The sequence below is a fragment of the Mobula birostris genome, chromosome 5, assembly GCF_030028105.1.
Source record: "Mobula birostris isolate sMobBir1 chromosome 5, sMobBir1.hap1, whole genome shotgun sequence".
NCBI classification, from domain to species: domain Eukaryota; kingdom Metazoa; phylum Chordata; class Chondrichthyes; order Myliobatiformes; family Myliobatidae; genus Mobula; species Mobula birostris.
In genome coordinates, this window is record NC_092374.1 from 171,288,935 (window position 1) to 171,315,814 (window position 26,880).

Below are 26,880 nucleotides of genomic sequence, written 5' to 3' on the forward strand. Positions count from 1 at the left end.
CACCTGTATCAGGTCCAAGCTAGCGTCATGGATCCCAGCTGTGAAACCAAGTGATGGTATGGACCCACCGGCTTCAGTGCTTAGTTAATTGCTGCTGAAAGTCCAGATGATGACACGGAGTCATCAGGTCATGTCTTGCAAGGAAGCATGGGGGCAAATATCTAGGTTGGCTCTCTAGTGTTACACCAAAGGGGTGCTACACTTCCAGAGATACCACCTTGCAGATAAAATTCTCAACTGAGATTAGGTCTGTTGGGTGTAAAAGATCCAATAAAAGAAAGTGCAGAGTGATGCATTTTGGGAGTTAATCCAGGGTAGGACACCCACAGTGAGGGGCAAGTCCCCAGGGAATGTTATAATAAAAATGTACACAGCTCCCTGACAATGAGGTGTAATGAGGATCCGGGGACAATTCTTTCACACAAAAGGGCAGGGTGTATCTGGAATGAGCTGCCAGAGGAGGTGGTGGAGACAGGAACAGTAACAACATTTAAAAGACACCTGGACAGGTACCTGAACAAACAAGTATGACGCCAAACCAAGCTATCGGATGATTGATGCTAATGAGAGAGATAAGAGAGACAATGGAGAAACATTCAAAATGCTAATAAGAGAGGAGAGAGGGATTAACGGAAAAGAAACACAATTCAGAATATTGACAGACCGGTTGCTTTGAACCTGAACTGTTTGAAGTTTGATGGACAGGTGATACCCCAGCAGGGGGATAGAAAGAGCAGGTTCGCTAAGGCACGGGACACCACGAGACCACAAGACAACGAGATCCTGGAAAGAGCAGTGTGCCCCCACAAGTGGTGGGAGTTTGGAGGTCCGGTTTGCAGGAACCGACCATGGGCTCACAGGGTGTAAAGGTATGATCGGTGGGAACCTGGTGTGTGTGTCCGCCCTTGCCTGGGTGCCAGGTTCACCGCGGAAGAACGATCATATCCAGAACGGAGGGGTCACAGTCGGTGACCACAGCGGGATAAAAGACATCAAAGGTCTGCCTGAACCAAATTGCATCCCCCCCCCTCTCTCTCTCCAACAGTACATCAGCGATTACTGCGAACTGCACTAAGCTGAAATGAACTCTGCGTCACTGTAAGACTGATCATTTTAGCCCTAGACTGCGATAGAGCTTGGTTGATTCCTATTACCCTAGTTCTGTGTATATGTGTGTATTATCATTGTTAACCTGTCACATTTATATCCTTACGATTAGAGTACTGTATTACTTAGTTCTTTAATAAAACTTTATTAATTCCTAGTAATTCAGACTCCAACGAGTGTTCCATTTCTGCTGGTTTGGCAACCCAGTTATGGGGTACGTAACACAAGGTATAGAGGGGAGTGGAATTAATGCAGGCAAGTGGGATTGGTGTAGGTAGGCAGGATGGTTGGCAGAGATGCTTTGGGCCGAAAGGCCTGTTTCTATTCTGTGTGACTCCGTAACTCTAAGAGCGAGAGAGCTTTCCTGGTACCCTGAACAAATATTTATCTGTTAAATCAATATCAATAAAGCAAACCATCTGATTAATCGCGTTTCTGTTTGTGGGAGCTTGCCATGCACAGGTTAGCTTCAGGAGTGTTGCACTGGCTGCATAGTCATTCCTGACCTTGAGAAGGACAGCGTGGGGATGCAAGGTCGCACTTTGGGTTGCATCGGAGCCAAGGTGTCTGTGAAATTATTTGGTCTAAAGGTTGACCTTGGAAGAGATTTTGGGTCACACATTAAATTGCAACAGCAGTACTCCAGATTGGTGAAAAACATTAATATAACCATCCCTTTGCTAACTTCTTCTTTCCACCTCGCTCTGTCTCCACAGACTTGGTACTTACAACTCCTCGCTCAATATCAACCAGTCAGATGTTATACCTTGATGCCCAGGTAATAAAAGGTAAAGTTGCCGAAAGGTTAAGTTTATACTCTGTATCTGGGATTATGAGAGTATTGCCCTTTCCCCAGGCAGTGGGATGGCACCAGGTACCTCAGTGTGAGTGTGCCCTGCCCAGCCTAGAACGGGTAGCTGAAACTGCTTCAGACTGCGCACCAGAAGTTGTCAACATCTGTCCATCAGTTGCTCAGGGGAAGCAGTGTGCAGCAGTGCAAAAACGTCATTAGACCAAAGCCAAACCCCAACAAAAATGAATGCAACTCAAGTGGAGCCCAACAGTTATGGATCCAATTGAATTAGTCACTGCGTTTGCCAAGTTATCTGGTGGATTTGGCAGTCAGTCACGGTGCTTGGGCCAACGTCACAAGATGCAGACCCCAGTAACACTGCCTGCATTGATAAGGGATCAGAAGTGAGGAGCACAGCCAGTGGGGAAATGGAGGTCTAACCTTGCTGCTGCTGATTAGCACGGGATAAGCAGAGAGATTGCTTCAGTCTGCCTGTCCTTCAGTCATCATGAGCTGATGCTGCATTGTTCTTGAACTTCCATCAGGGAGACTGTCTAGATGAAATGCCATCATTCCTGTCACATGCAACAGATGTTTCCCACTTGGAGACTTGGACCGTTACCAAGACAACTCTCCTGAGACAGTATATAATGAAGATGGACATCTCATAATGATCGCCCTGGGGCTGTTGCAAGGTTAGGGCTCCTCTTGTAACACTAGTGGTTCAGGACCTTGGATCCTGGATAAGCAGGAAGCCACATTCAATAAACATTTTGTCTCATTAAATATCTATAATCTCAGTAGTGGTGCCCGAGGACCAATGTTCAGGAATACTCACTGATGTGTAAAGATATCCTTCCCCATTCATGGCCACGTAGAGCCCTGTCTTCACACCCTGAATAGCAACGACTCGAAGTCCCACTGGCACGAGGTTGAACAATGCTGTAGGGACGAAAGAGACAACACGATTAGGGCGCAGGCTGTGTTGTGAAGAGGGAAGAACAGATGGAGTGAAGATGATGATCACTGAAATGATGGCCTACGTTATTAGGGAAGAGCTGAACAAGATGGAACTCCTCCAGAATAGAGTCATACAGCATGGAAACAAGCCCTTTGCCCCAACTTGTCCATGCCAACCATGGTGCCCACCAAGCTAGTCCCAGTTGCCTGCATTTGGCCTATACCCTATTAAAACACTAAAAGTGGGCTGATGTGGACTCTGGGAAAGGTCTTTGAGGATGTGAATGGGTTTGATGAGGTGGACAGAGAGGAGATGTTCCTCTCCATGAAAGAGCAACCAGAAATGTGAGCCAGAGATTCATTACAATCTAGTTGGGAGTTCAAACAAACTATTTTATGCAGAGAACAAGCATAACATTAAAACACAAACAGGGGTAGGCTGCTCGTTTAGAATAGCTGCAGAAAAGGATAGGAACCAGCAGTAATTTGGAGAGGGGCCAATTTCAATGGGACAAAAGCAGATCTGGCTGGAGTAAATTGGAAACAAAAGCTTTGGCAGACAAAACAGTAATTGAACAATGGGGACCTTCAGCGGGAATGTTTCAGCTGTAGTCTAGGTACATTCCCCCAAGGGATGGTGAAAGGAAATTAAAGGTGGAACTCACAGGTGACCAAGAATTTAGTAAGTAGGAGGGGTCTGGAAAAAAACTGCCAGGTTTTTAACACAGATGAGAACCAGGCTGACTACAGAAGCTGAGTGGAGAAACAAAGAAGGAAATAGAAGAGGCAAGAAGAGAAATCCTGAAGATGCTGGGAATCTGAAGCAACACACACCGAATTGTGGAGGAACTCAGCACCTATTGAGGGGAATAAACAATTGGTGTTTCCTCTACATTGGTGAGACCTAACAGAGATTGAGGACTGCTTCATTGAACACCTTCGCCCCATTCACAAAAGACGGTATTTCCGGGTGGCCACCTATTTTAATTCTACTTCCCATTCCCATTCTGACATGTCGGTCCATAGCCTCCTTTAATGCCATGATGAGGTCACCCTCAGGGTTGGAGGAGCAACACCTCCTATTCCATCTGGGTAGCCTCTAGACCGACGGCATGAACATTGATTTTTCTAACTCCTGATAATTTTTCCTCCCTCTTTCTCTCTTTTTCCATTCCCATTCTGGCTCCCCTCTCACCCCCTTCTCCTCCTCACTTGCCCACCACCTCCCCCAGGTGCCCTCCTCCCTCCCTTTCTCCCATGGTCCACTCTCCTCTCCAATCCGATTCCTTCTTCTTCAGCCCTTTACCTTCTCCAACCATTACCTCCCAGCTTCTCGATTCATCCCGTCTCTCTCCACCCTTCCGGTATCCCCCTCACCTGGCTTCATCTATCACCTGCCAGCTTGTGCTCCTTCCCCCCCCCCCCCACTTCCTTATTCTGGCTTCTGCCCCCTTCCTTTCCAGTCCTGATGAAGGGTCTCGGCCCGAAATGACGACCGTTTAATCCTCTCCACAGAGGCTGCCTGACTTGCTGAGTTCCTCCAGCACTTTGTCAGATGAATAAAAGGTGGGCAGCAAACATTAAAACTGTTCAAAGGTATTCAACGTGCATGCAATCAGGATATTGGGTGTGGGAGAAATTAGTGGCTGATCTGAGACCAAATGGGAAGGTTTCTTAGGAGAGGCAGGGCAGAGGTCCTGACTGAAGTTACCTCAGTCTTTACAGAGGTAAAAACTCCCATATGGAATCGCAGCAAAAGAAGTCTACATTCTAAATGGGCAGAATGTGGTGTTACTAAAGTGGCTAAGTATCCTCACCCAGATGGGATACATCCCCAGTCCGTGAGAGAAAGAAGACTGGGCACTGAAGGGTCTCGGCCCGAAGTGTTGACTGTTTACTCTTATGCTGCCTGGCCTGCTGAATTCCTCCAGCATTTTGTGTGTGTTGCTTGGATTTCTAGCATTTGCAGATTTTCTCTTATTTACAAATATTACAGGCTTTTCAAAATGCACCTGGTGTCACGTCAACTGTTTTTTATCTCCTTACCTGGTAAGGAAATGGACGTATTGTTGAGGGAATATAGTGAAGGTTGACTAGACTGGTTCTGAGGATGGTGGTTTTGCCGTATAAGGAGAGGCTGAGTGGACTGGGACTGTGTTCAGTAGCATTTGGAAGAATGGGAGGCAAACACATTGAAACGTGTACGATTCCTTTTGAAAGGTGAGCTTGATTTGTCACATGTACATTGAAACGTTCAGTGAAATGTGTTGTTTGTGTCAACAACCAACACAGTCTGAGCATATGCTAAGGGAAGCCAACATGACATATCCACAACTTGGTAACCGTAAATCTGACATCTTTGGAGAGTGGGTGGGAACCAGAGCAGCCAAAGGAAATCCCCATGGTCACAGACAGGGCGTACGAACTCCTTACCGACAGTGGCGGGGACTGAACCCAGATCCTCTAATCACTGGCTCTATGAAGCATTGCGCTCACCACTACACTACTCTGCTGCCCGCCGGGGTTTCATTAGACTGGATGTAGGGAGGGCGTTTCCCTCAGCTGACAACTCTAAAACCAACGGGAAAAGTTCAAGAGAAAGAGTTAGGACTGAGATTGGGGAGACATCTCTACTCGGGACGTGGTGAATCCTTGAATTCTTTATGCCCAGCAGCTGTGGGACAGCAGTCATTGTGCGCTTTCAAAGCAGAGACTGACTGATAGCTTTTTGGAAGGAAATCAAGGAAGATGGAGAGAGTGCTGAAAACTGAGGTGCTGAGGTGGATCAGGTACGGTCATGGTGAATGGTGGAGCAGGCTCGGGGCTGAGGGACCTCCTCCTCCTCTTGGCGTAATTACTTTCTAATGTTCAGGTGATTTGAAGTCCTTTTGTCAGCACCTTGCAGGTGAATCCAGGGCAACAATGGCCAGAGTTCAGGTTGTATATCGCACCGCCACACCTGGTTGAAACACAGCTCTCTCTCTCTCTCTCTCTCTCTTTCTCTCTCCCACTCTCTCTGCCCCCTCTCCTTCTGTCGCCATCTCTCTGTCTGTTTCTGTCTCCAATGCTATCACCTCTCCCCTCTCACTCCCACTCTCCCCAGATCTCCCTCTGTCCTTTTCTCTGTGTTTTCCTCTATTTCTGCTTCTGTGTCCATCTTCCTCCTCTCCTCTTTATTGCTCTCTCACTCTCACTTTCTCTCTCTCTCTTTCTATCCCTCACTCTCTCTCTTCCTCTTTCCCTCCCTCCCTTCTCTCTCTCTGTTTGACTTTGTCTTTGTTTCTGCCTCCCCCCTGCTCTCTCCTCTCCTCTGCCCTTTTCTTTGTTCCTGTATCCATCTGTCCCCCCTCCTCTTTATTGCACTCTCTCTAACTCTATCTGTGTCTCTTTCTATCTGTCTCTTTATCGGTTTCCATGCCTCTCTTTCTCTCTCCCCCCACAATCAGTCTGTCTTGCTTCTCTAGTGTCTGTCTCTGTCTCTCCCTCCCCACCTCTCTCTCCACTCAACCTCACACGCTCTGCCACAACCCCAAAGCCAGGTCCGCCTTCAGAATTTTGGAGGCATCAATGGGCAACATGTCAAGAATGGAAATAAGAGCTTTGAAATAACCACTCACATTCAATGAAAACACAACAAAAAGAAATCTGAATAAGCCTTCGAATATTCCAAGAATCCTGCATATCTACTTGCATTTATGTGATGACTTTTGCCCCAAGCTTCCCCGTAATAATCCTGCAAAGAAAATTTGGCACTAAGCCAAAGGAGACAAACTTTGCCACAAGCAACCAAAAGCTTGGTGAGACAATTGTGAAGTCATCAGGGGGTGGTGGTGGTGGAAGTTTCGGGGGGAATTTGGAGAACTCAAGCATGAGAAGACACAGCCATCCACAGCAGAGCAAAGGGAACGATTAAAGGTGGGAACAGGAGAGCTCTATAGGCTTTCTTGGGTTGGAAGAGGTTAGAAAGTTGGAGAGGTGGGAAATAAATTAAACTAATAATAACTATAATGAAAGACTATGTCTCACACCTCATATGCTGCACAGTGATCAGCTGTACTTTGAGTATTGTTTTTAAACGCAAACAACAGGAATTCTGCAGATGCTGGAAATTCAAGCAACACACATCAAAGTTGCTGGTGAACGCAGCAGGCCAGGCAGCATCTGTAGGAAGAGGTGCAGTCGACGTTTCAGGCCGAGACCCTTCCTCAGGACTAAGATAAGATAAGAGTTAGTCCTGACGAAGGGTCTCGGCCTGAAACGTCGACTGCACCTCTTCCTACAGATGCTGCCTGGCCTGCTGCGTTCACCAGCATCTTTGAGTATTGTGTTCATTTCTGGTCACCCCGTTTCAGGGATTATCTGGAAATTATAGAAAGGGCGCAGGATGCTACCTAGATTGGAGGGTATGAGCTATAAGGACAAACTAGGGTTGTTTTTCCTAGAATGCCTGAAGGAAGTTCATGAAATCAAGTGAAGCAGAAATATGATAGACAGTCAGGGTCTTTTCTCCGGCGTAGAAATGTCAAGTACTAGATGCATACATTTAAAGTGAGAGGGAGAATGCTTCGAGGAGATCCAGTAGGTGAGATAAGTTTTATTCACAGAGTGGCGGGAGGCCGGAACGGGCTACCAGAGGTGGGGGTAGAAGCAGATGGGACAGAGAAGCTGTTAGATAGACACATGAATATGCAGGGAATGGAGGGAAATGGATCGTGTGCAGGCAGAAGGTTAATTTGGCATCGTGTTTGGCACAGACTTCGGAGGCTGCAGGGCTTGTTCCTGTGCCGAGCTTTGCCATGTTCTACATTCTTTCAGTCACAGCCAGGGAAATAGCAATTGCAAAAGATTGTGCATAATAGTTTTAACTTCGTTTGCTGATCTCAGTTTCAATTTCCTGCATTCAGCCTGAATCTCTCTAAGCCCCACCCTGCCATGTACCTATTCAAGTGCTTCTTAAATGATACTATTGTACCTGCCTCAACTAATTCCTCTGGTAGCTCGTTCCATATACTCACCACCCTCTGTGTGAAAAAGGGTGTTCCTCAGGTCCCTTTTAAATCATTTCCCTTTTCACCCTAGTTTTGAACTGCCCTATCCTGTCACCATCATTGTCTTTGCCATCTCACCTGAAGCAGCCTCTAGTGTTTGACATTTCTACCATGGGGAGAAGATTCTGACTGTCTGTCATATCTATGCTACTCTTGATTTTATGAACTTCTTTCAGGTCTCCTCTCAGCCTCTGGCATCAAGAGAAAAACAACCCAGGTTTGCCTAACCTCTCATAGAGTCAAAGGAAAATACAGCTTAGAAACAGGCCCTTTGGCCCATCTAGTCCACGCCAAGCTGCCTATTCCCACTGACCTGCACCAGGACCATAGCGCTCCATATCCCTACTATCCAAACTTCTCTTAAACATTGAAAACGAGCTCGCATGCACCACTTGCACTGACAGCTCATTCCACACTCTCATGACCCTCTGAGTGAAGAAGTTTCCCCTCATGTTCCCCTTAAACTTTTCACCTTTCACCCTTAAGACATGACCTCTATCGTAGTCCCACCCAACCTCACAGCAAAAGGCCTGATGGCATTTACCCTGTCCATACTCCTCATAATTTTGTATACCTTTATCAACCCTCCCCTCAATCTTTCTACATTCCGGTGAATAAAGTCCTAACTTATTCAATCTTTCCTTATACCTCAGGTCCTCCAGACCCACAACATCCTTGTAAATTTTCTCTACATTCTTTCAACTTTATTTACATCTTTCCTGTAGGTCAGTGACCAAAACTGCACACAATACTCCAAATTAGGCCTCACCAATGTCTTATACAACACCCCATCTCCCGTACTCAGTACATTGATTTATGAAGGCCAAGGTGCCAAAAGCTTTCTTTACATCTCTATCACCCTGTGATACCACTTTCAAGGAATAATGCATCTGTATTCCCAGATCCCTTTGTTCTGCCACACTCCTCAGTGCCCCACCGTTCACTGTGATGTACCCTGATTGGTCCTACCAAAGTGCAACACCTCGTACTTGTCTCCTTGTAGCTCACTCTCTCTAATCTGGGTAGTATCCTAGTAAGCATCGTCTGCAGTCTACAATCCCCACATCCTTCCTGAAATGGGGTGACCAAAACTGTTACTCTGAGCGCAGCCTGACCAAAGTTCAGTTCTGCTGATCATTGTGCAGCATGTGAAAGAATGCAAAGGTCAATAATGTGACTGAAATAACACTGCGGTGAGACATGACCAGTACTGTCGCCATCACCTTGTTATCTACGTTTGTTATTGGTGTCTGAGTATTGTCCCCCTCAGGAAGTTGTTGAATCCAGCTCATTGCGTGATATGTAGGAATGAACCGGACATTGATTGATCTTAGGACCGGATGGTTGAAGGGGTATGGAACAGAGTACAGAATTTGGAACAGTCAATGGCAGAGCAGGCTCAGTTTGTTGTTAAACAAACACCGGCTTCAATGAGAGGGGGCTTTGCACCAACCCAAGACATCTCAGACCAGTATTTGAACTGAAAGTGAACTTTCACAACCCAGGACACTCCAATTAACTTAACAAAAGGTGCATCGGATTTAAGATGCGTTCGCCACTCACTGGAATTACTGCTGTCATCCTTAGTTCCGCCGACAGCTCCATCTGCGTTCATCTGCAGGTAGAAGCCTTGCCTGCAATATAACCTGGTCACTATACCCTTGAGCTGGGAATCTGAAAAAGACACGGAGAATTCCAGTTGAGAGTCACTTGCATTTCCGCCGTGGTCCTTGAATTCATCTCAAAGCAAAGGTGTCAGACAGCTGCTGTAAAACGTGGAACACTACCCCCTCCATCGACTTTCCTGAGAAACACAGTCTTGATGGCTACCACCAGCCTCAGGGAGCATGGTGATTGTTCACTGGAAGGATCTCGGGGCTGATGGGCTCCAGCTCTCTCAGGACAAACGTTGTGGGGGCTGGGACTGTTCTCCTCGCAGTTCGAAAGGTTAAGAGGTTTGATGGGGATGCTCAAATATTAAAGGGTTTTTAATCTGGTGCAGAATGAGTAACTGGTGCCAGAGGCAGATGGGTGGGAGATGGGCATCAGGGAGAGAGGGGAATGTTTCAATGCACAGAATTTCCATGATCTGCCCCTGATAGGGCAGTGGAATTGGATTCAAAGGGAACGGGGGGGGGGGGGAGGGAAAATTGCATTATGGGAAAAGAGCAGATGCTCTTTCAAAGAGCTGGCACAGACTTGAAAGGCCGAATTACCTCCTTCTGTGGTGAGTCCTGGATTCAGCGATGCTGGGGGCTACCATTCCAACATGTTGGACAGCTTTGCCGTCCCAGCACCGTGCAATGTGTCGGTGCAACAGATTTAACAATGACTCCTGGGTGAACAGGGATCGAGGAACAACTTTATTCGCCAGGCACACTTGCATGTATTAGCATTTTGCTGTGGTGAGTTGGCACAACATGCAACAAAGAAAAGCAACAATCAACAATTCTAAGGAATAAAGAAATACAGAAAGTATAAAATTGAAGGTTAAAGTGTGGATATGGAATAAAATGTGCATAAATAGTAGCATTTTTTTTACAATGGGAACAGCAACATAAAGGTGGTTTGAAGTGTTTACAGTGCAGTGCAGTTTCAGGGGTTAAAAAGGGGTGAGAGAGGGACTAACAGAAATAGTTGGTCAGGTTAACTGCCTAGGGGAAGAAACATTTAAGATGGTATGTTTTTTTTTGTTTTAATAGTCCTATAGCGCTTTCTGGAAGGGAGCTTTCAGAAAAAGCAGTTTGCAGGGGTTGACACGTGAATAAACTGGGCAATTATAGCAGCTTCCACTTTGCAAGTGTTATTACACTGAGCACGTCCGTGACAATGTTACAGCTAGTTCCAACCAAAATGTGACATCATTGCTAATAGCTGTTCTCTAATTAAATTCTTCAATCAACTTCTCCGCGCAGGAACAAAGTTAGACATTATTTGTGAGGAACTCCCAAACCTATTGTATCTTTTAAATTGCTTGGCTAGTCTTATAATAATTAAATAATGCTTAACATTATATACTGTAAGCCCCACAGAAATAACAATGCATCACATTAGCAAATGAATGATAGGATTCTTCAATCCAACAGATTGCTCTAGAGTAATCCAGAAAAACCTCTTCATTCATCATACTGATGGACAGATTGCATATACAAAGAGGTTAGTGCTTTTCCTGCAATTTTCATCACCTCAGGAAGTCCTAAAGTGTTTTTGAGCCAGTGAAGAGCTTTAGGGGGGTAGTCGATGCTGTAATGTACTAAACACAGCTGCCAAATTGTGCACAGCAAGCTCCCACTAAAGCACAATAGGATTATGAGAGATCATTTATATACAGGTGGAAGCATTCATAGCATTAACTGTTTCTATATCATGTGGGCCTAGTTTTCCTCAACTAGTCTCTCTGGCAAGTCTCCAAGAAGCTTCACGTGCTGCTAACAGTCTTCGATGAGCCACTTCGGCTCACTCAGTTCGCCCACTCCCTCCCTTCTACACATCCACCCCCTCCTTCTGCCCCACAGTCAACCACCTTGCCTCTCCCGCCCCTTCTGGTCCTGCCAGAGGGCTGCAGACTCAAAGCATTGACTTGTTCCTCTCTCCACAGATGCTGCCTGACCTGCTGAGCTTTTCCAGCACGTCCTGTTCTTGTGTCAGCATGCAGGTTCTAGATGTGGGATAAAAGTTAACCCAGGACATGTGCAAAGTATGTTTCTGCGACCACTCACAGATGCCTGAGAGGCAGACAGCCCTTCATAATCTCGGATTAAAACAGATAGAAAATAATTGAACTAATACAAATATCTTAAAAAAGTGTTTTTTTATAAAAGAAATTAACATTCCAAAGGAGCTAAGGCTTCATGCTGTGAATTTGAATTGGATTATTGTTCTCACATGTACTGAGATACAGCGAAAAGCTTTTGTTTGCATGTCTTCCAGACAGATCATTGCATACATAAGGAAATCAAGATATTACAAGAGGAAAACAACAACAGAATGCAAAATCTAGTGTTACAGTCACAGAGAAAGTATGGTGCAGGGCAGCTGATAAAGCGCAAGGCCACTGAGGTAGGTTGGAAGATCCAAGGGTTCATATTTCAGCATATGAGAGGTTAATTACAGAGTATATATCTATTGGGGAACTTCTATTAGTTCAAGAAGGTCATGAGAGGAGGTCTTTTGATACAGGTCCCATGAAGGATCACACATCAGCAGAGACATTCGCGGTCACTGTCCCTTACGTCGTCATGTTGTTGGGCTCAGGGCCTGAACACAACTTCCACCCAATGGCCGCCTCCATTGTTCCAGCCCAGCAAAGGCACTCATTCACTTCCACGTGGCGATGCTTGCATTAAAGGAAAGGACTTCTACCTGTATGTGACCCCCACTGCCCCAGAACACAACTCAATGCCAATATCATCCTACCCTTGTTCCAGCAGGGAGCAGAATGGATTCTCCACCGTAGGGCCAGGCAAAGACTCCTTGGAAAATCTGCGAAGGCTGATTGCTGCCCTCACACACCCACGGGGGTGGGGGGGGGGGGGGTGAATGCGTGTAACACATAACCTACTGCCCAGATATGGGATGCTCCATATCAATGTTTAGGATCTCTTGCTACTTCCCTCCATCTCCCTCCACCTCCTCCACCCCCCCATGTATATGCTACTCCTTAACCCATGTCTGCTGTCCATTTCAACTTATCCCACTACAGTGAGCATACTCTTCGTGTACTCTGGGTAAGGGAGCATCCCACTGTAATAAGACTATTACAAGACTGTTATAAGTGTGATAAGATGGACCCTTGAAATTACAATATATTCCATTATGACCATCGGGACTACAGAGCGTCATGGGAGCTGAATTCTGAAGGAAGGCAGTTTTTTAAAAAACTTCTTCGAGTGCAAGAAGGACGACACTGCACAGGCGCGTGACATCAACAGGACCGCGCGGAGAGTTTATAAAGGAGATCACCCTATACAGCGGGCAGCGGAGTGAGTGGGAGCAGAGTGTAGGGCTTTGGCTTCAATAGGCTTCGGCGGTAAACGGGAAGAGGCAAGAGCGAAGCGCCAACTCTATTTTGCCCCCCCCCACCCTTTCGCGAATTGGCCCGGACAGACAGGAACAGCAGGGTTCTCACAACTAACAGTTTAAAAAAGTTCATCTGTTTGGCGAGGTAAGTGGGTGAGTAGACTTATTTTCCCTGTTTCATTCCTGTAGAATTAGATAGCATGCCTGCAGGGTTAGTGCTTTGTTCAGGGTGTCAGATGTGGGAATCCTGGGAGACCTCCAGCCTCCCTGATGGCCACATCTGCGCCAGGTGCACCGAGATGCAGCTCCTCAGAGACCATGTTAGGGATCTGGAGCTGCAGCTTGATGACCTACTGCTTATTAGGGAAAGTGAAGAGGTGATAGACAGGAGCTACAGGGAGGTAGTCATGCCTAGGCTACAGGGGTCAGAAAACTGGGTCACTGTCAAGAGAGGGAAGGGAAATGCCCGGATAGTGGAGAGCACACCTGTGGCTGTCCCCCTCAGCAACAAATATCTTGTTCTGGATGCTGTTGAGGGGGATGACCTGATAGGGGACGCCCACGGTGACCGGGTCTCTGGCACTGAGCCTGGCACTGTTGTGCAGGAGAGAAAGAGGGAGAAGAGAAATGCGGTAGTCGTAGGGGATTCCATAGTCAGGGGAACGGACAGGATTTTCTGGGAGCCTGATAGAGACACCCACATGGTGTGTTGCCTCCCAGGTGCCAAGGTACGGGATGTCTTGGATCGGGTCCTGAATATTCTGAAGGGGGAGGGTGAGCAGCCAGTTGTCTTGGTACATGTTGGTACCAATGACATAGATAGGACAAAGGAGGAGGTCCTGAAGAGAGATTTCTGGGAGTTAGGAAGGAAGCTGAGAAGCAGGACCTCCAGGGTAGTAATCTCGGGATTGCTACCTGTGCCACGTGCTAGCGAGGGCAAGAATAGTAGGATCAGGCAGATGAATGCTTGGCTGAGAGACTGGTGCAGGGGGCAGGGCTTCAGGTTCTTGGATAATTAGGATCTCTTCTGGGGGAAGTTTGACCTTTTCAAAAAGGACAGGTTACACCTGAACCCGAAGGGGCCAATATCCTGGCGGGAAAGTTTAATAGAGCTGTTAGGGAGGGTTTAAACTAATTTGGCAGGGGGATGGGAACCGGAATGACAGCGGAGGAAGGGGAAAACAGAAATAAATCTAAGATAGTGAGCAGTAAAGATGTCAGGAAAGACAGGCAGGTGATGGGGCAAATTTGTAGCCATTGGGATGAGTTGCAGTGCAATAAAGTTGCAGTGAAATCAAAGCGGGAAGTATCAAATACTGGTCTTAAGGTGTTATACTTAAATGCACACAGCATAAGGAATAAGGTGGATGATCTTGTTGTACAGCTACAGATTGGCAGGTATGATATTGTGGCCATCACTGAGACGTGGCTAAAGGATGCATGTCTCTGGGAGCTGAACGTCCAAGGATACACGGTGTATTGGAAGGATAGGAAGGTAGGCAGAGGGGGAGGCGTGGCTTTATTGGTAAGAAATGATCTTAAATCATTAGAAAGAGGTGATATAGGATCGGAAGGTGCAGAATCTTTATGGGTTGAGCTAAGAAATCGCAGGGGTAAAAGGACCCTGATGGCAGTTATTTACAGGCCTCCAAACAGCTGCAGTGATGTGGACTACAAATTGCAACAGGAAATAGAAAAGGCTTGTCAGAAGGGCAGTATTATGATAATTGTGGGGGATTTTAACATGCGAGTAGATTGGGAAAATCAGGTCGGCACTAGATCTCAAGAGAGAGAATTTGTAGAATGTCTGCGAGATGGCTTTTTAGAACAGCTTGTTGTTGAGCCCACTAGGGGATCGGCTGTACTGGATTGGGTATTGTGTAATGAACCGGAGGTGATTGGAGAGATTGAGGTGAAGGAACCCTTAGGAGACAGTGATCATAACATGATTGAGTTCACTGTGAAATTTGAAAAAGAGAAGCCGAAATCTGATGTGTCGGTATTTCAGTGGAGTAAAGGAAATTACAGTGGCATGAGACAGGAACTGGCCAAAGTTGACTGGAAAGGGACACTGGCGGGAAGGACGGCAGAGCAGCAGTGGCTGGAGTTTATGCCAGAAGTGAGGAAGGTGCAAGACAGGTATATTCCAAAAAAGAAGAAATTTTCGAATGGAAAAAGGATGCAACCGTGGTTGACAAGAGAAGTCAAAGCTAAAGTTAAAGCAAAGGAGAGGGCATACAAGGAAGCAAAAATTAGTGGGAAGACAGAGGATTGGGAAGTTTTTAAAAGCTTACAAGAGGAAACTAAGAAGGTCATTAAGAGGGAAAAGATTAACTATGAAAGGAAGTTAGCAAATAATATCAAAGAGGATAATAAAAGCTTTTTCAAGTATATTAAGAGTAAAAGACAGGTGAGAGTAGATATAGGACCGATAGGAAATGATGCTGGAGAAATTGTAATGGGAGATAAGGAGACGGCAGAGGAACTGAGCGAGTATTTTGCATCAGTCTTCACTGAGGAACACATCAGCAGTATACTGGACACTCGAGGGTGGCAGGGAAGAGAAGTGTGCGCAGTCACAATTATGGCAGAGAAAGTACTCAGGAAGCTGAATAGTCTAAAGGTAGATAAATCTCCTGGACCAGATGGAATGCACCCACGTGTTCTGAAGAAAGTAGCTGTGGAGATTGCGGAGGCATTAGCGATGATCTTTCAAAAGTTGATAGATTCTGGCATGGTTCCGGAGGACTGGAAGTTTGCAAATGTCATTCCGCTATTTAAGACGGGGGCAAGGAAGCAAAAAGGAAATTATAGACCTGTTAGCTTGACATCGGTGGTTGGGAAGTTGTTGGAGTCGATTGTCAAGGATAAGGTTACAGAGTACCTGAAGGTATATGACAAGATAAGCAGAACGCTTCTGAAAATCCAAATATACAACATCCACTGCATCTCCCTTGTCTAGCCTACTGGTAATTTCCTCAGAAGGCCTTTGACAAGGTGCCACACATGTGGCTACTTAACAAGATAAGAGCCCATAGAATTACAGGAAAGTTACATACGTGGATAGAGCGTTGGCTGATTGGCAGGAAACACAGAGTGGGAATAAAGGGATCCTATTCTGGTTGGCTGCCGGTTACCAGTGGTGTTCCACAGGGGTCCGTGTTGGGGCTGCTTCTTTTTACATTGTACATCAACGATTTAGATTATGGAATAGGTGGCTTTGTGGCTAAGTTTGCTGACGATACGAAGATAGGTGGAGGGGCTGGTAGTGCTGAGGAAACGGAGAGTCTGCAGAGAGACTTGGATAGATTGGAAGAATGGGCAAAGAAGTGGCAAATGAAGTACAATGTTGGAAAGTGTATGGTTATGCACTTTGGCAGAAGAAATAAACGGGCAGACTATTATTTAAATGGGGAAAGAATTCAAAGTTCTGAGATGCAGCGGGTCTTGGGGGTCCTCGTACAGGATACCCTTAAGGTTAGCCTCCAGGTTGAGTCGGTGGTGAAGGTGAATACAATGTTGGCAGTCATTTCTAGAGGAATAGAGTATAGGAGCAGGGATGTGATGTTGAGGCTCTATAAGGCGCTGGTGAGACCTCACTTGGAGTACTGTGGGTGGTTTTGGTCTCCTTATTTAAGAAAGGATGTGCTGATGTTGGAGAGGGTACAGAGAAGATTCACTAGAATGATTCCGGGAATGAGAGGGTTAACATATGAGGAACGTTTGTCCGCTCTTGGACTGTATTCCTTGGAGTTTAGAAGAATGAGAGGAGACCTCATAGAAACATTTTGAATGTTGAAAGGCAATGGACAGAGTGGATGTGGCAAAGTTGTTTCCCATGACGGGGGAGTCTAGTACGAGAGGGCATGACTTAAGGATTGAAGGGCACCCATTCAGAACAGAAATGCAAAGAAATTTTTTTAGTCAGAGGGTGGTGAATCTATGGAATTTGTTGCCATGGGCAGCAGTGGAGGCCAAGTCATTAGGTGTATTTAAGGCAGAGATTGATAGGTATCTGCGTCGCCAGGGCATCAAAGGTTATGGTGAGAAGGTGGGGGAGTGGGACTAAATGGGGGAATGGATCAGCTCATGATAAAATGGCGGAGCAGACTCGATGGGCCGAATGGCCGATTTCTGCTCCTTTGTCTTATGGCCTTATGACCTTATGACCTTGAACCTTATTGTCTGCCTGCACTACACTTTCCCCTGCTCTACTTCAATGCACTGGTGTGACGTATCAACCTGCATCAACAGTGCACTGCATCCGGGTGCATGTGGCACTGACTAATAAACCAATTCCAGTTGCAATTTAGTGACACATTTACATTTGTGGGCCCCAGAAAATCAACGCACAAGCCCTCATCTCTCAGGCCCCTCTTCCTCAGGGAATACAAGCCCCAGCATGCTCAACTTTTCCCAGCAGATACAGCTGAATCTTTGAATTATAAGGGGAGAATACTACCGCTGTCCTGGTTTGATGTTTCCTATTCAATGTGTTATTTGCTTGCTTTTAGTCGTTTGTGTATTTTGTTCTTTTTTTTTGCGTGCTGGGTGTTTGACGTTTTCTTGGACGGGTTCCATGGTGTTCCTTTGTTTCACGGCTGTCTGTGGGAGGACGAACCTCAGAGTTGTATTCTGTGTGCATACTTTGATAATAAATGTACTTTGAACTTTTGACCAATTTTGCTGTCATAAGCTTCATTTGCACAGGGATATGGACCAAAGTCAGGCAAATGGGACTAGCTCAGTAAGCATGGATGAGTTGGGCCGAATGGTCTCCTTGCATGCTGTATAGCTTTATACTCTATACTATTCTCATATCTAGGATGTCACAAAATTGCTCTGTCTTACCTGCCTCAGTGTCAGTGGCAAATATAATTCACTCCACTGCCAGCAAACCATCGACTAGAACTTCCCCACCACAGACCTGCAGCATCTGGCTTGTACTTTTCCCCAACAGTCATCTCCAACCAACAGAAGAATTAAAATTCAATTAATTAAAGAATCCTGGAGTGAAAGGGCCGGCATTCTCTGACGACGATCATTGTCACATAAACCCCTCTGGTTCACTATTCATGTTCAGGCAGGGAAGTTCGCTGACCTTGTCTGCTCCGTAGGTGACTCTAGGCCTGGAGGTGCAGCAGGCCGTCGAAAACACAAGGCACGGAAGGAGTCCGACAGGCCTGTATCAGATCATTGACAAGCTCTCCGGCCAGCCCCACTCATTATTCCTCCTACACAGTACTGCGCCACTTCCTCCTCGGTAAGCAGGTAAATTGGTTTACTATTGTCACAGGTACTGAGGTACAGTAAATAAATAGTCTTGCATACAGTTCATACAGATCAGCCTATTACCTCTGTGCATTGAGGTAGCACAAGGGAAGATAATAACAGAATGAAGAGTAACGTGTTACAGTTGCAGCGAAGGTGCTGTTCAGGTAGACAATAAAGTCCAAGATCATAACAAGCTAGATTGTGAGGTCAGGAGTCTATCTTATTGTTCTAGGATCTTTTCAATAATATTATAACTCTGCGGTAGAAGCTGTCCTTGAGCTTAGTTGTATATGCTTTCAGGCTTTGGTATCTTCTGCCTGAAGGGGGGTGGGGGAAGAGTCTGCCCTTGAGTTTGGGAGGGTAGGTTTGCTGGTTACATCGACTGCTTTACCGAGGCAGTGAGAAGTGTAGGCAGAGTCTGTGGAGGGGAGGCTGGTTTACCATTCTACCAATTTCCCTGTGCTACCTCAGGGGTGGACCAAGACTCAGCATTTCTTATCCCTCCCCTCAGTTAAGCCAACCACAGAGCAAAATAGCTGAAACTTCAAACCTTTTGTAATGGCAAATGTTCACCAAAAAATTATCCTTAGTTGGTGAAGCCAGGAAGTGACATCACCGGTGTTACTCCAACTGAAAATGTTGTGGTTCACCGAATGCTAGATTTCAAACTTACAACTCTTTTACTGATTCATTGTTGTGTTTTTGGTGTTACTGCACGATGGGTTTTGATGAGTAACTAAAGTGAAGGCAGGTACCCAGAGGACAGGACACGAAGGGGATAGGGAGAGGGGAGAGAAGGAGCAAAGTCTTCACGTGCCGAGCTTTGGGAGCTGATAAACAGATTCTAAGAAAACATTCAAAAGGAAAAATATTTGGAAAAGAGAAATTTGCAGAAATGTGAGGAGAAGAACAGGGGAGTGAGAATAGTGAGGTATCAAGTTCTGTACCTGGAGAACCAACCTCAGCCAGACAAAGATTTCAAAATTCTACGAGCTCTCTCTCTCTCGCTGTATCACTACAACCCACACAAGCCATGGAGTATCTGTATTAAAACTGGATTATTGTGCAAAGGTCAACAGGAACAAATGCACAGAACACTTCAGACAACAGGGGCTGAGGTCAAACTGAATGAAAAAACGAACACCCTGCAATTTAGTAAGTAATCATCTATCTGTAAGGGTGACAAGACTTACAGTGTAATTGCATTATCCGGCGTTCCCATAACAATGTTTTGATTCCGTAATAATCAGTCTCTGATAATCAATCTGATCCTGATTCCGAGCTTGCAACATTATACACTGAATTAACAGTTACATAAACACTTCAGTATTAAATTTCATCTGCTGTGTTCTTCCTCTGTTAATTAAGGAGTAGAAAATAGATGAGCTACATTATAATGTGGAAGATTTCACACGCGTTGCAATTCAGAGGGGTTCTGACTGAAAGTTGGAAGTGCAGCCATACTGTCACAAGTCATCAAAACATTATTGCTGTGGAAAAGTCACAGTGTCAGGATCACGCAAGGCAGCGAGAGCTGCTGTTACTTGCCTGCTGATAATCACTGCCTGGACAGTGTTGGGAAAACATTCCATTAGGGAGGACAACTTATGCTAGACAAAATGTTCGGCATTTCCTTAGAGCCTTGCTATACAGAAGGAGGCTATTCCACCCATTGAACTGTTCTGTCCCTTTAAAATGTTCTCCCCTTTACCGCACCCCTGACCTCTTTCTCTGCAACTCTGTACATTTTCATTTCCTTCTGAACGTCCCTGTTGAATCTACTATTACTGCCTTTTCAGGCAGTGTGTCCCAGATCACAACTGCCTGTTTAGTGGTCACATTCCCTCAATTCCCCTCCAGCTCCTCTGCTGATTTCCCGTCGGTCTGTAGACACCAGCTCTACTGCCCAGGGAAAGAGCCTCTTCTTGATTACTCTGCCCAACTTCTTCTTGCTTTTCAATGCCTTCCCTAGATCTCCCTTTATCTTCCTCGATCCAAGAAAGAACAACTCCAGCTTTTCTAGTCTCTCCATGGAACTGAAAACCACAAGACCATAAGACATAGGAGCAGAATTAGGCCATTGGGCCAATCAAGTCTGCTCCGCCATGCCATCTTGGCTGATTTTTTTTATTCCTCTCAACCCCATTCTCTTACCTTCTCCCTGTAACTTTTGACACCCCGTCTAATGAAGAACCTATCAAACTCAGCTTTAAATATACCCAATGACCTGGCCTCCACAGCCGTTTGTGACTATAAATTTCACAGATTCACCACCCTCTGCCTAAAGAAATTCCTTCTCACCTCTGTTCTAAACGGACGTCCTTCAATTCTGAGGCTATGCCTTCTGGTCCTAAACTCCTCTGCGATGGAAAACATCCTCTGCACGTTCACTCTGTTTTGGCCTTTCATTACTTGATAGGTTTCCAATGAGAATACCTCTCATCTAAACTCCAACCAGTACAGGCCCTTAGCCATCAAATGCTCTTCATAAGTTAACCCTTTCATTCCCAGGATCATTCTCGAGCGCCTTCTCCAGACCCTCTCCAATGCCTCTTCCTAGATAAGGAGCTCATCCCTGGGGTTGCCACAGAGCAGAAGTATTACACCTTAATTCAATAAAAAGATTGCTAGCTTTTACCCAGATTTATAAATAGTCAGGAGAAATATGATACCTCTGTAAAGGATTGACATAATCTGAATGGAAGGTCCTTTTGACAGGACTAGTCTGCTGGGCTCCAACACATGTTGGGTCATTCACATTGCAATGGGGAGCCGACAATAGCTTGGGCACGCAGACATGGGGCAGGGCTAACATTCATTGATGACCTTCTAGGCAAAACACCTGACACCACAGTCTGTTAAAATTGGAATCTGACTACAGTGGGTAAGACTTCACTACAGTAGCAAAAATAGGTCAAGTTACAAGATTGTTATCCCAAGTATGAACAGTCAGTCTCGAGGCTTGGGTCTGAATCGCACCACAATTGTGGAATTTAAATTCAAGCAAATAAGCAAATTAGTAAATCGGTTTATTATTATCTCATGTATTGAGGCATATTGGAAAACTTGCCTTGCATACCATCAATGCAGATCACTTCATTACAACATTGAGATAGTACAAGGTAAAACGATAACAGAATGCAGAATAAAGTGTTACCATTTCAGAGCAAGTGCAGTACAACCAAACAATAAGGTATATGATCAAAACAAGGTAGTCTGTGAGGTCATGAATCCAATTTATCATCAAAGGGAACTATTCAATAGTCTTCTAAGAGTGCAATTGAAGCTGTCCTTGAGATTGGTGGTGTGTACTTTAGGGTGTGGTATTTTCTGCCTGATGGGTGGGGGGAGAAGTGAGAATGTCTAGGGTATTGAATTAAATTGACTTTATTTCTTACATCTTTCATATGCATGAGGAGTATAAAATCTTTACATTACGTCTCTGTCTAAATATGCAATGTGCAATTTATAGTCATTTATAATAAATAGTATGTACAAGATAGTTGATATAACATAGAAATACAGTTGTATCAGCATGAGTTCATCAATCTGATGGCCTGGTCGAAGAAGCTGTCCCAGAGCCTGTTGGTCCTGGCTTTTATGCTGCAGTACTATTTCCTGGATAGTAGCAGCTGGAATAGATTTTGGTTGGGGTGACTCGGGTCCCCAATGATCCTTTGGGCCCTTTTTACACACCTGTCTTTGTAAATGTCCGGAATCATGGGAAGTTCACATCTACAGATGCGCTGAGCGGTCCGCACCACTCTCTGTAGAGTCCTGCGATTGAGGGAGGTACAGTTCCCATACCAGGCAGTGATGCAGCCAGTCAGGATGCTCTCAATTGTGCCCCTGTAGAAAGTTCTTAGGATTTGGGGGCCCAGACCAAACTTCTTCGACCTTCTGAGGTGAAAGAAGCGCTGTTGTGCCTTTTTCACCACACAGCCGGTATGTACAGACCACATGAAATCCTCGGTGACCTGGGTGCCGAGGAACTTAAAGCTGTTCCCTCTTAAGTGGGGTGTTTGATTATGTTGGCTGCTTTCTTGAATCAGTGAGAAGTGTAGACAGAGTCTAGGGAGGAGCCATGCTGAGCCGTGTCCACAACTCTTTGCAGTTTCTTACAATCACGGGCAGAGCAGTTGCCGTATCAAGCCCTGAAAGGATGCTTTCTATGGTGCATCGATAAAATTGGCCAAAAGTGGTGTACCTAATTTCCTTAGCTTCCTGAGGATGGAGAAGTGCTGCTGAGCTTTCTTGGCCATGACATCAGAATCAGAATCCGGTTTATTATCACCGGCATGTGACGTGAAATTTGTTAACTTAGCAGCAGCAGTTCAATCTCTCTCTTCATGTGCCTTGGGCGATCATGGCTCTCCACATTGAACAATCCACGCAGCGTCAATGATATCTCGCACACTTAGATCTGTTAGTTCTTTCACAGTGTCCACATATTTTCTTCTTTGCTTTCCTCTTCTAAGCATACGGGCTTGTAATGTGAGGCATTCTATTTCTCCTTTTCTGATGACATGGCCCAGGGATTTAAGTTTTCTCTCATTTAATATTCTCATTAAAGATCTTTTTGTATGGGCACATTGGAGTACTGTCTCATTAGTTACCCTATCTCTATATGATATTTTCAGCATTCTTCTAAGAAACCACATTTCTGTTTCTTCTAAGTTTCTTTGGAGTTCTGGTGTTATAGTCCATGATTCGGAAGCATACAGCAAGATTGACCAGTTGTAACATTTTAGTAGCCTAAGCCTTGTTGTCATAGATGTGTGGCTGTTCAATATAATACATAATATAGAAGAAAAATAAAATAAAAGACAATAATAATAAATAAGTAAATCAATTACAGTATATGTATATTGAATAGATTAAAAAAAATGCAAAAACGGAAATACTGTATATTAAAAAATGTGAGGTAGTGTCCAAGGATTCAATGTCCATTTAGGAATCAGATGGCAGAGGGGAAGAAGCTGTTCCTGAATCGTTGAGTGTGTGCTTTCAGGCTTCTGTACCTCCTACCTGATGGTAACAGTGAGAAAAGGGCATGTCCTGGGTGCTGGGGGTCCTTAATAATGGATGCTGCCTTTATGAGGCACCACTCCCTAAAGATGTCCTGGGCACTTGCAGTTTGACAAGAACAGGATGTTGGTGATGTTCCCCCCAAGGAACTAAGAATGGACATCACCACTTAAGATAAATCTTAAGTTAAAATGATGGGATCAAGAGATAAAATACTGGATTGTTGCAGAAACCCAGATCATTCACTGATATTGTCCAGGATTCACCTGTATGTGACACTGGACCAATAGCAATGAAGCTGCTCCCTAAAGTTCAGCGATAATTCATGAAGGAGAATAAATGACGCCAGAGACATCTGCTTTCTGTGAAAAAAATAGAACATAAAGAGCATGACTTGTGCCACTGGGGTTACACAGTCATAGACTGAGTAGAATTGAATCACTCGGGCATTGTGGCAATGTCACTTCTTGTACACAATCCAAAGTCTAGTCGCTGATCCCAGCATCTATCCATCAAGCAAACATCACGGATCATTACAACTATCTGGTTAGACTAATATACCAAAGATCTAAATCAGGGTTTGGGGAAAAGAATTTCACTAATGCTCATGATTATAACGCATTGCATAGATAGTTTTTGACAGTCAGCACAGCTAGAAGATGACAGACTAAGCCACAAAGGTCAAGAAGGCCTGTGTACTTATATAGAGTCTTCAACAGTAAACTGGCTGAGATGGACTTGAGAAACACTCACAGTACCACTACTTCATTTGGAGTTTGAGATTTCTATTTCATTGGGAGGAGGAATCTACTTCATTAGGAGCTTGAGGAGATTTGGTATGTCAGCAAAGGCTCTTCCAAGTTTCTACAGATGTACAGTGGAGAGCATTCTGACTGGTTGCTTCACCGTCTGGTATGGAAAGTCCAACGCACAGGACCGTAAGAAGTTGCAGAGGGTTGTAGACTTGTCCAGCTCCATCACAGTCAAGATCCTCCTCGCCATCGAGGGCACTTTTAACAGGCCGCATCTTAAGATTTTTCAGGTCATTTACATTGAAGCTGACAGATGAAGGTCCCTTATCATCTGGAACATATCCTTTTCTTCACACTACTGTCAGGGAGGAGGTATAGAAGATCTACACTCAACGATTCAGAGACAGCTTCTTCCCCACCACCATCAGATTTACGAGTGGTCCACAAACCCGTGGCCACTACCTCCTTATTCCTTTTTTTTTACACTATTTATTTATTTTTGTAATGTATCATAAGTTTATAACTTTACCATGTACTGCTGACACAAAGCAACAAACTGCACATCACTCAGTCAGTGACAATAAACCTAATTTTGATTCTGCAATGTTATCATACAGAAATTGAGACTGAGCCACAGGAGACATTGGAACAGATGACCAAAATCTTAGGTAAAGAGGAGATTTTTGAAAAGGTACTTGGAGGGAGGGATGGTGAGCCAGAAAGACCTTGATAGGGAATTGCTTGTGTTCTGGACAGCAGAAGGCTGAATCGTTGTGATTGAGGATCAACAGGAGAATGGGGACAAATCTGGTACCAGAGGAGGTCAGGGGAAAATGGAGAAACAAACTACTCAGCGAGAGATCTGGACGTCAGAAGGAAAGGAAGAGCATTTTACACAGCGCTATTCAGTGCATCGAAAAATGTTTCTTATGATTGCAAGAGCAGCAGATTGTTGAATGGTCCATAAACTCATGAACTACATCACTAAGTTGCTCTCTTTTTAAATGCTTTATCTATACGGAGTAGAAAATCAGAAAGATCACCAAACTGTGTGTGAAGAAATCTCACCTTTTCTCAGTCCATATTGTTTCAACCTTTATCCCGAGACTCTTCAGCCAGGAGAATTACTCTCTCCTATGTGTTTTGTTAAGTTTCAATGCGACATCCTCCAATTTTTCCGAACTCAAAGCAAAATAAATACTTCTAAATTTATATTTTCAATGATGACTAATTCCCACATAAGTTAACATTATAATGTCCAGCTATTTGAAAATATGGGTATCAACTAAATTAGTATGTGCTTCCAAATGAACCATTTACTGTTTTTCCTTAGAACGGCAAGAAAAGCTACATTTTCTTTTACTTAAAGTACAACATCCAGTGCAGTGATACTCTGTATGGACCGGACATTAGACTGAGGAGACACAAGACGCTGGCATAAAAAAACAGTGGAACTCAGCGGGTCGAGCAGCATCTATCGGAAGAAAGGAATTGTCAACTACTCAGGTTGAAAACCCTGCATCAGAACTGAGGGTCTCACCACTTCCCCTCTGCTCTCTATACTGAGAGTCTACCTCCCCACCATCAGTCCTGATGTGTGGTTTCGACCTGAAACATCGACAATTAGCGTGAGGCAACAAACATTTTGCTGGAGGGACTCAAGGGGTCGGGCAGAGTCTGTGTTGGGGGAGGGAGGAGTGGGAGGAAGGAACTTTGGAGGCTTTGGGTTGAAACTCCGCAACAGGACAGATCACATTAATTCCACTCCCACCCCAAACAAGTGTTGCTCAACCTGCTGACTCCCTCCAGCAGATTGTTTTTGGCTCCAGATTCCAGCATCTGCAGGTTCTTGTGTCTACAGTCAGACTGAGGACCTTGCTGTCCTCTCAGGTAGATGCCAAAGGATTTTCAACCTGTTTGTAACCAATACCTAGAAAGAGATTGTCTGATTATTATTGTAGAACAGACATAGAGTCACTGAGCAATACAGGGTATTCAGCCCAATTCAGTCCACGCTGACCATGGAGCCCACCCTAATGTAACTATCCACATTGCAAAAAATGCCAAAATACTGCAGGTATTGTATCTGAAGGAAAAACAAGAAGTTTCACAAATATTCAGCATGCTACTCAGTGTTTGGTATTGCAGATATTACTTATACGTCCTCCATATACAACTTCACTACAACTTTACCCTCGTCTCCATCCTCACACAAGCCTTCATTTTGCTTGGTCCACTCCTTCTCTGTAATTTGTTTCATTTCTAATTTTCCCCAGTCCTAATGAAAGGTCACTAGCCCAAGGCCCAATTCTATTTATCTCTCCACAGAGTGTTTCTGTCTTTTCTATTTTGATTTCAGACATCTGTTTTAACATCTGTAAGGATGTCTCCAGGTTGTGAAGGAACTAGCGGAAATACAAGCAATTTCTTCGTCATCCTTTATAAAAACAGCAAGTTTTGAGGAGTTTTATTTTATTAAGTGTTAAATCAGTTTCAACAAGAGAGGAAGTGACAAACAAAAATAGCTGTCTGCTTTGATATTCTGCCACATCCAGAATTTATTGCTCAAGCCAGGTTTAGTCTCCAAGAAATTGCTATTACCAGAAATTGCTTTCCATAATCTTTTATATTCTTTTGGAACAGGAGTGAGGTGAAATACAACATCACTTTGAAATCTTTGCACCTTGTCAAAGTTCCAAAAAACTGCCAGCTGTTTTTCTGTTGTCCATATTAATTTGGTCAGAGCATTAACTCTGAACAACTTGAGCAATTTATTTAATTGGGAGTTAAATGTTTTGGCAGGTGAATACTTAATATAAATGCATCAGCATGTTTCTTTTGTCTGAGGTTCTTTAAGCTGTGCAGAATGACAACACAAGTCCTAGGACGGCCATGGTGG

The 26,880-nt window shown here is 44.7% G+C and overlaps 1 protein-coding gene across 2 annotated transcripts in view; it reads right to left on the reverse strand.

Annotated features, from left to right (window-relative positions):
* Positions 1-26,880, reverse strand: part of fgf14 (fibroblast growth factor 14) — a 492,228-nt gene that overhangs the window by 115,469 nt on the left and 349,879 nt on the right. For both annotated transcript variants that reach the window (XM_072257322.1, XM_072257321.1), the window contains exons 2-3: positions 9,472-9,582; positions 2,739-2,842 (exon numbers count right to left, since the gene is read on the reverse strand). In XM_072257322.1, coding sequence (XP_072113423.1) covers positions 2,739-2,842; positions 9,472-9,582 — 215 coding nt within the window. The remainder of the gene's footprint in view (positions 1-2,738; positions 2,843-9,471; positions 9,583-26,880) is intronic.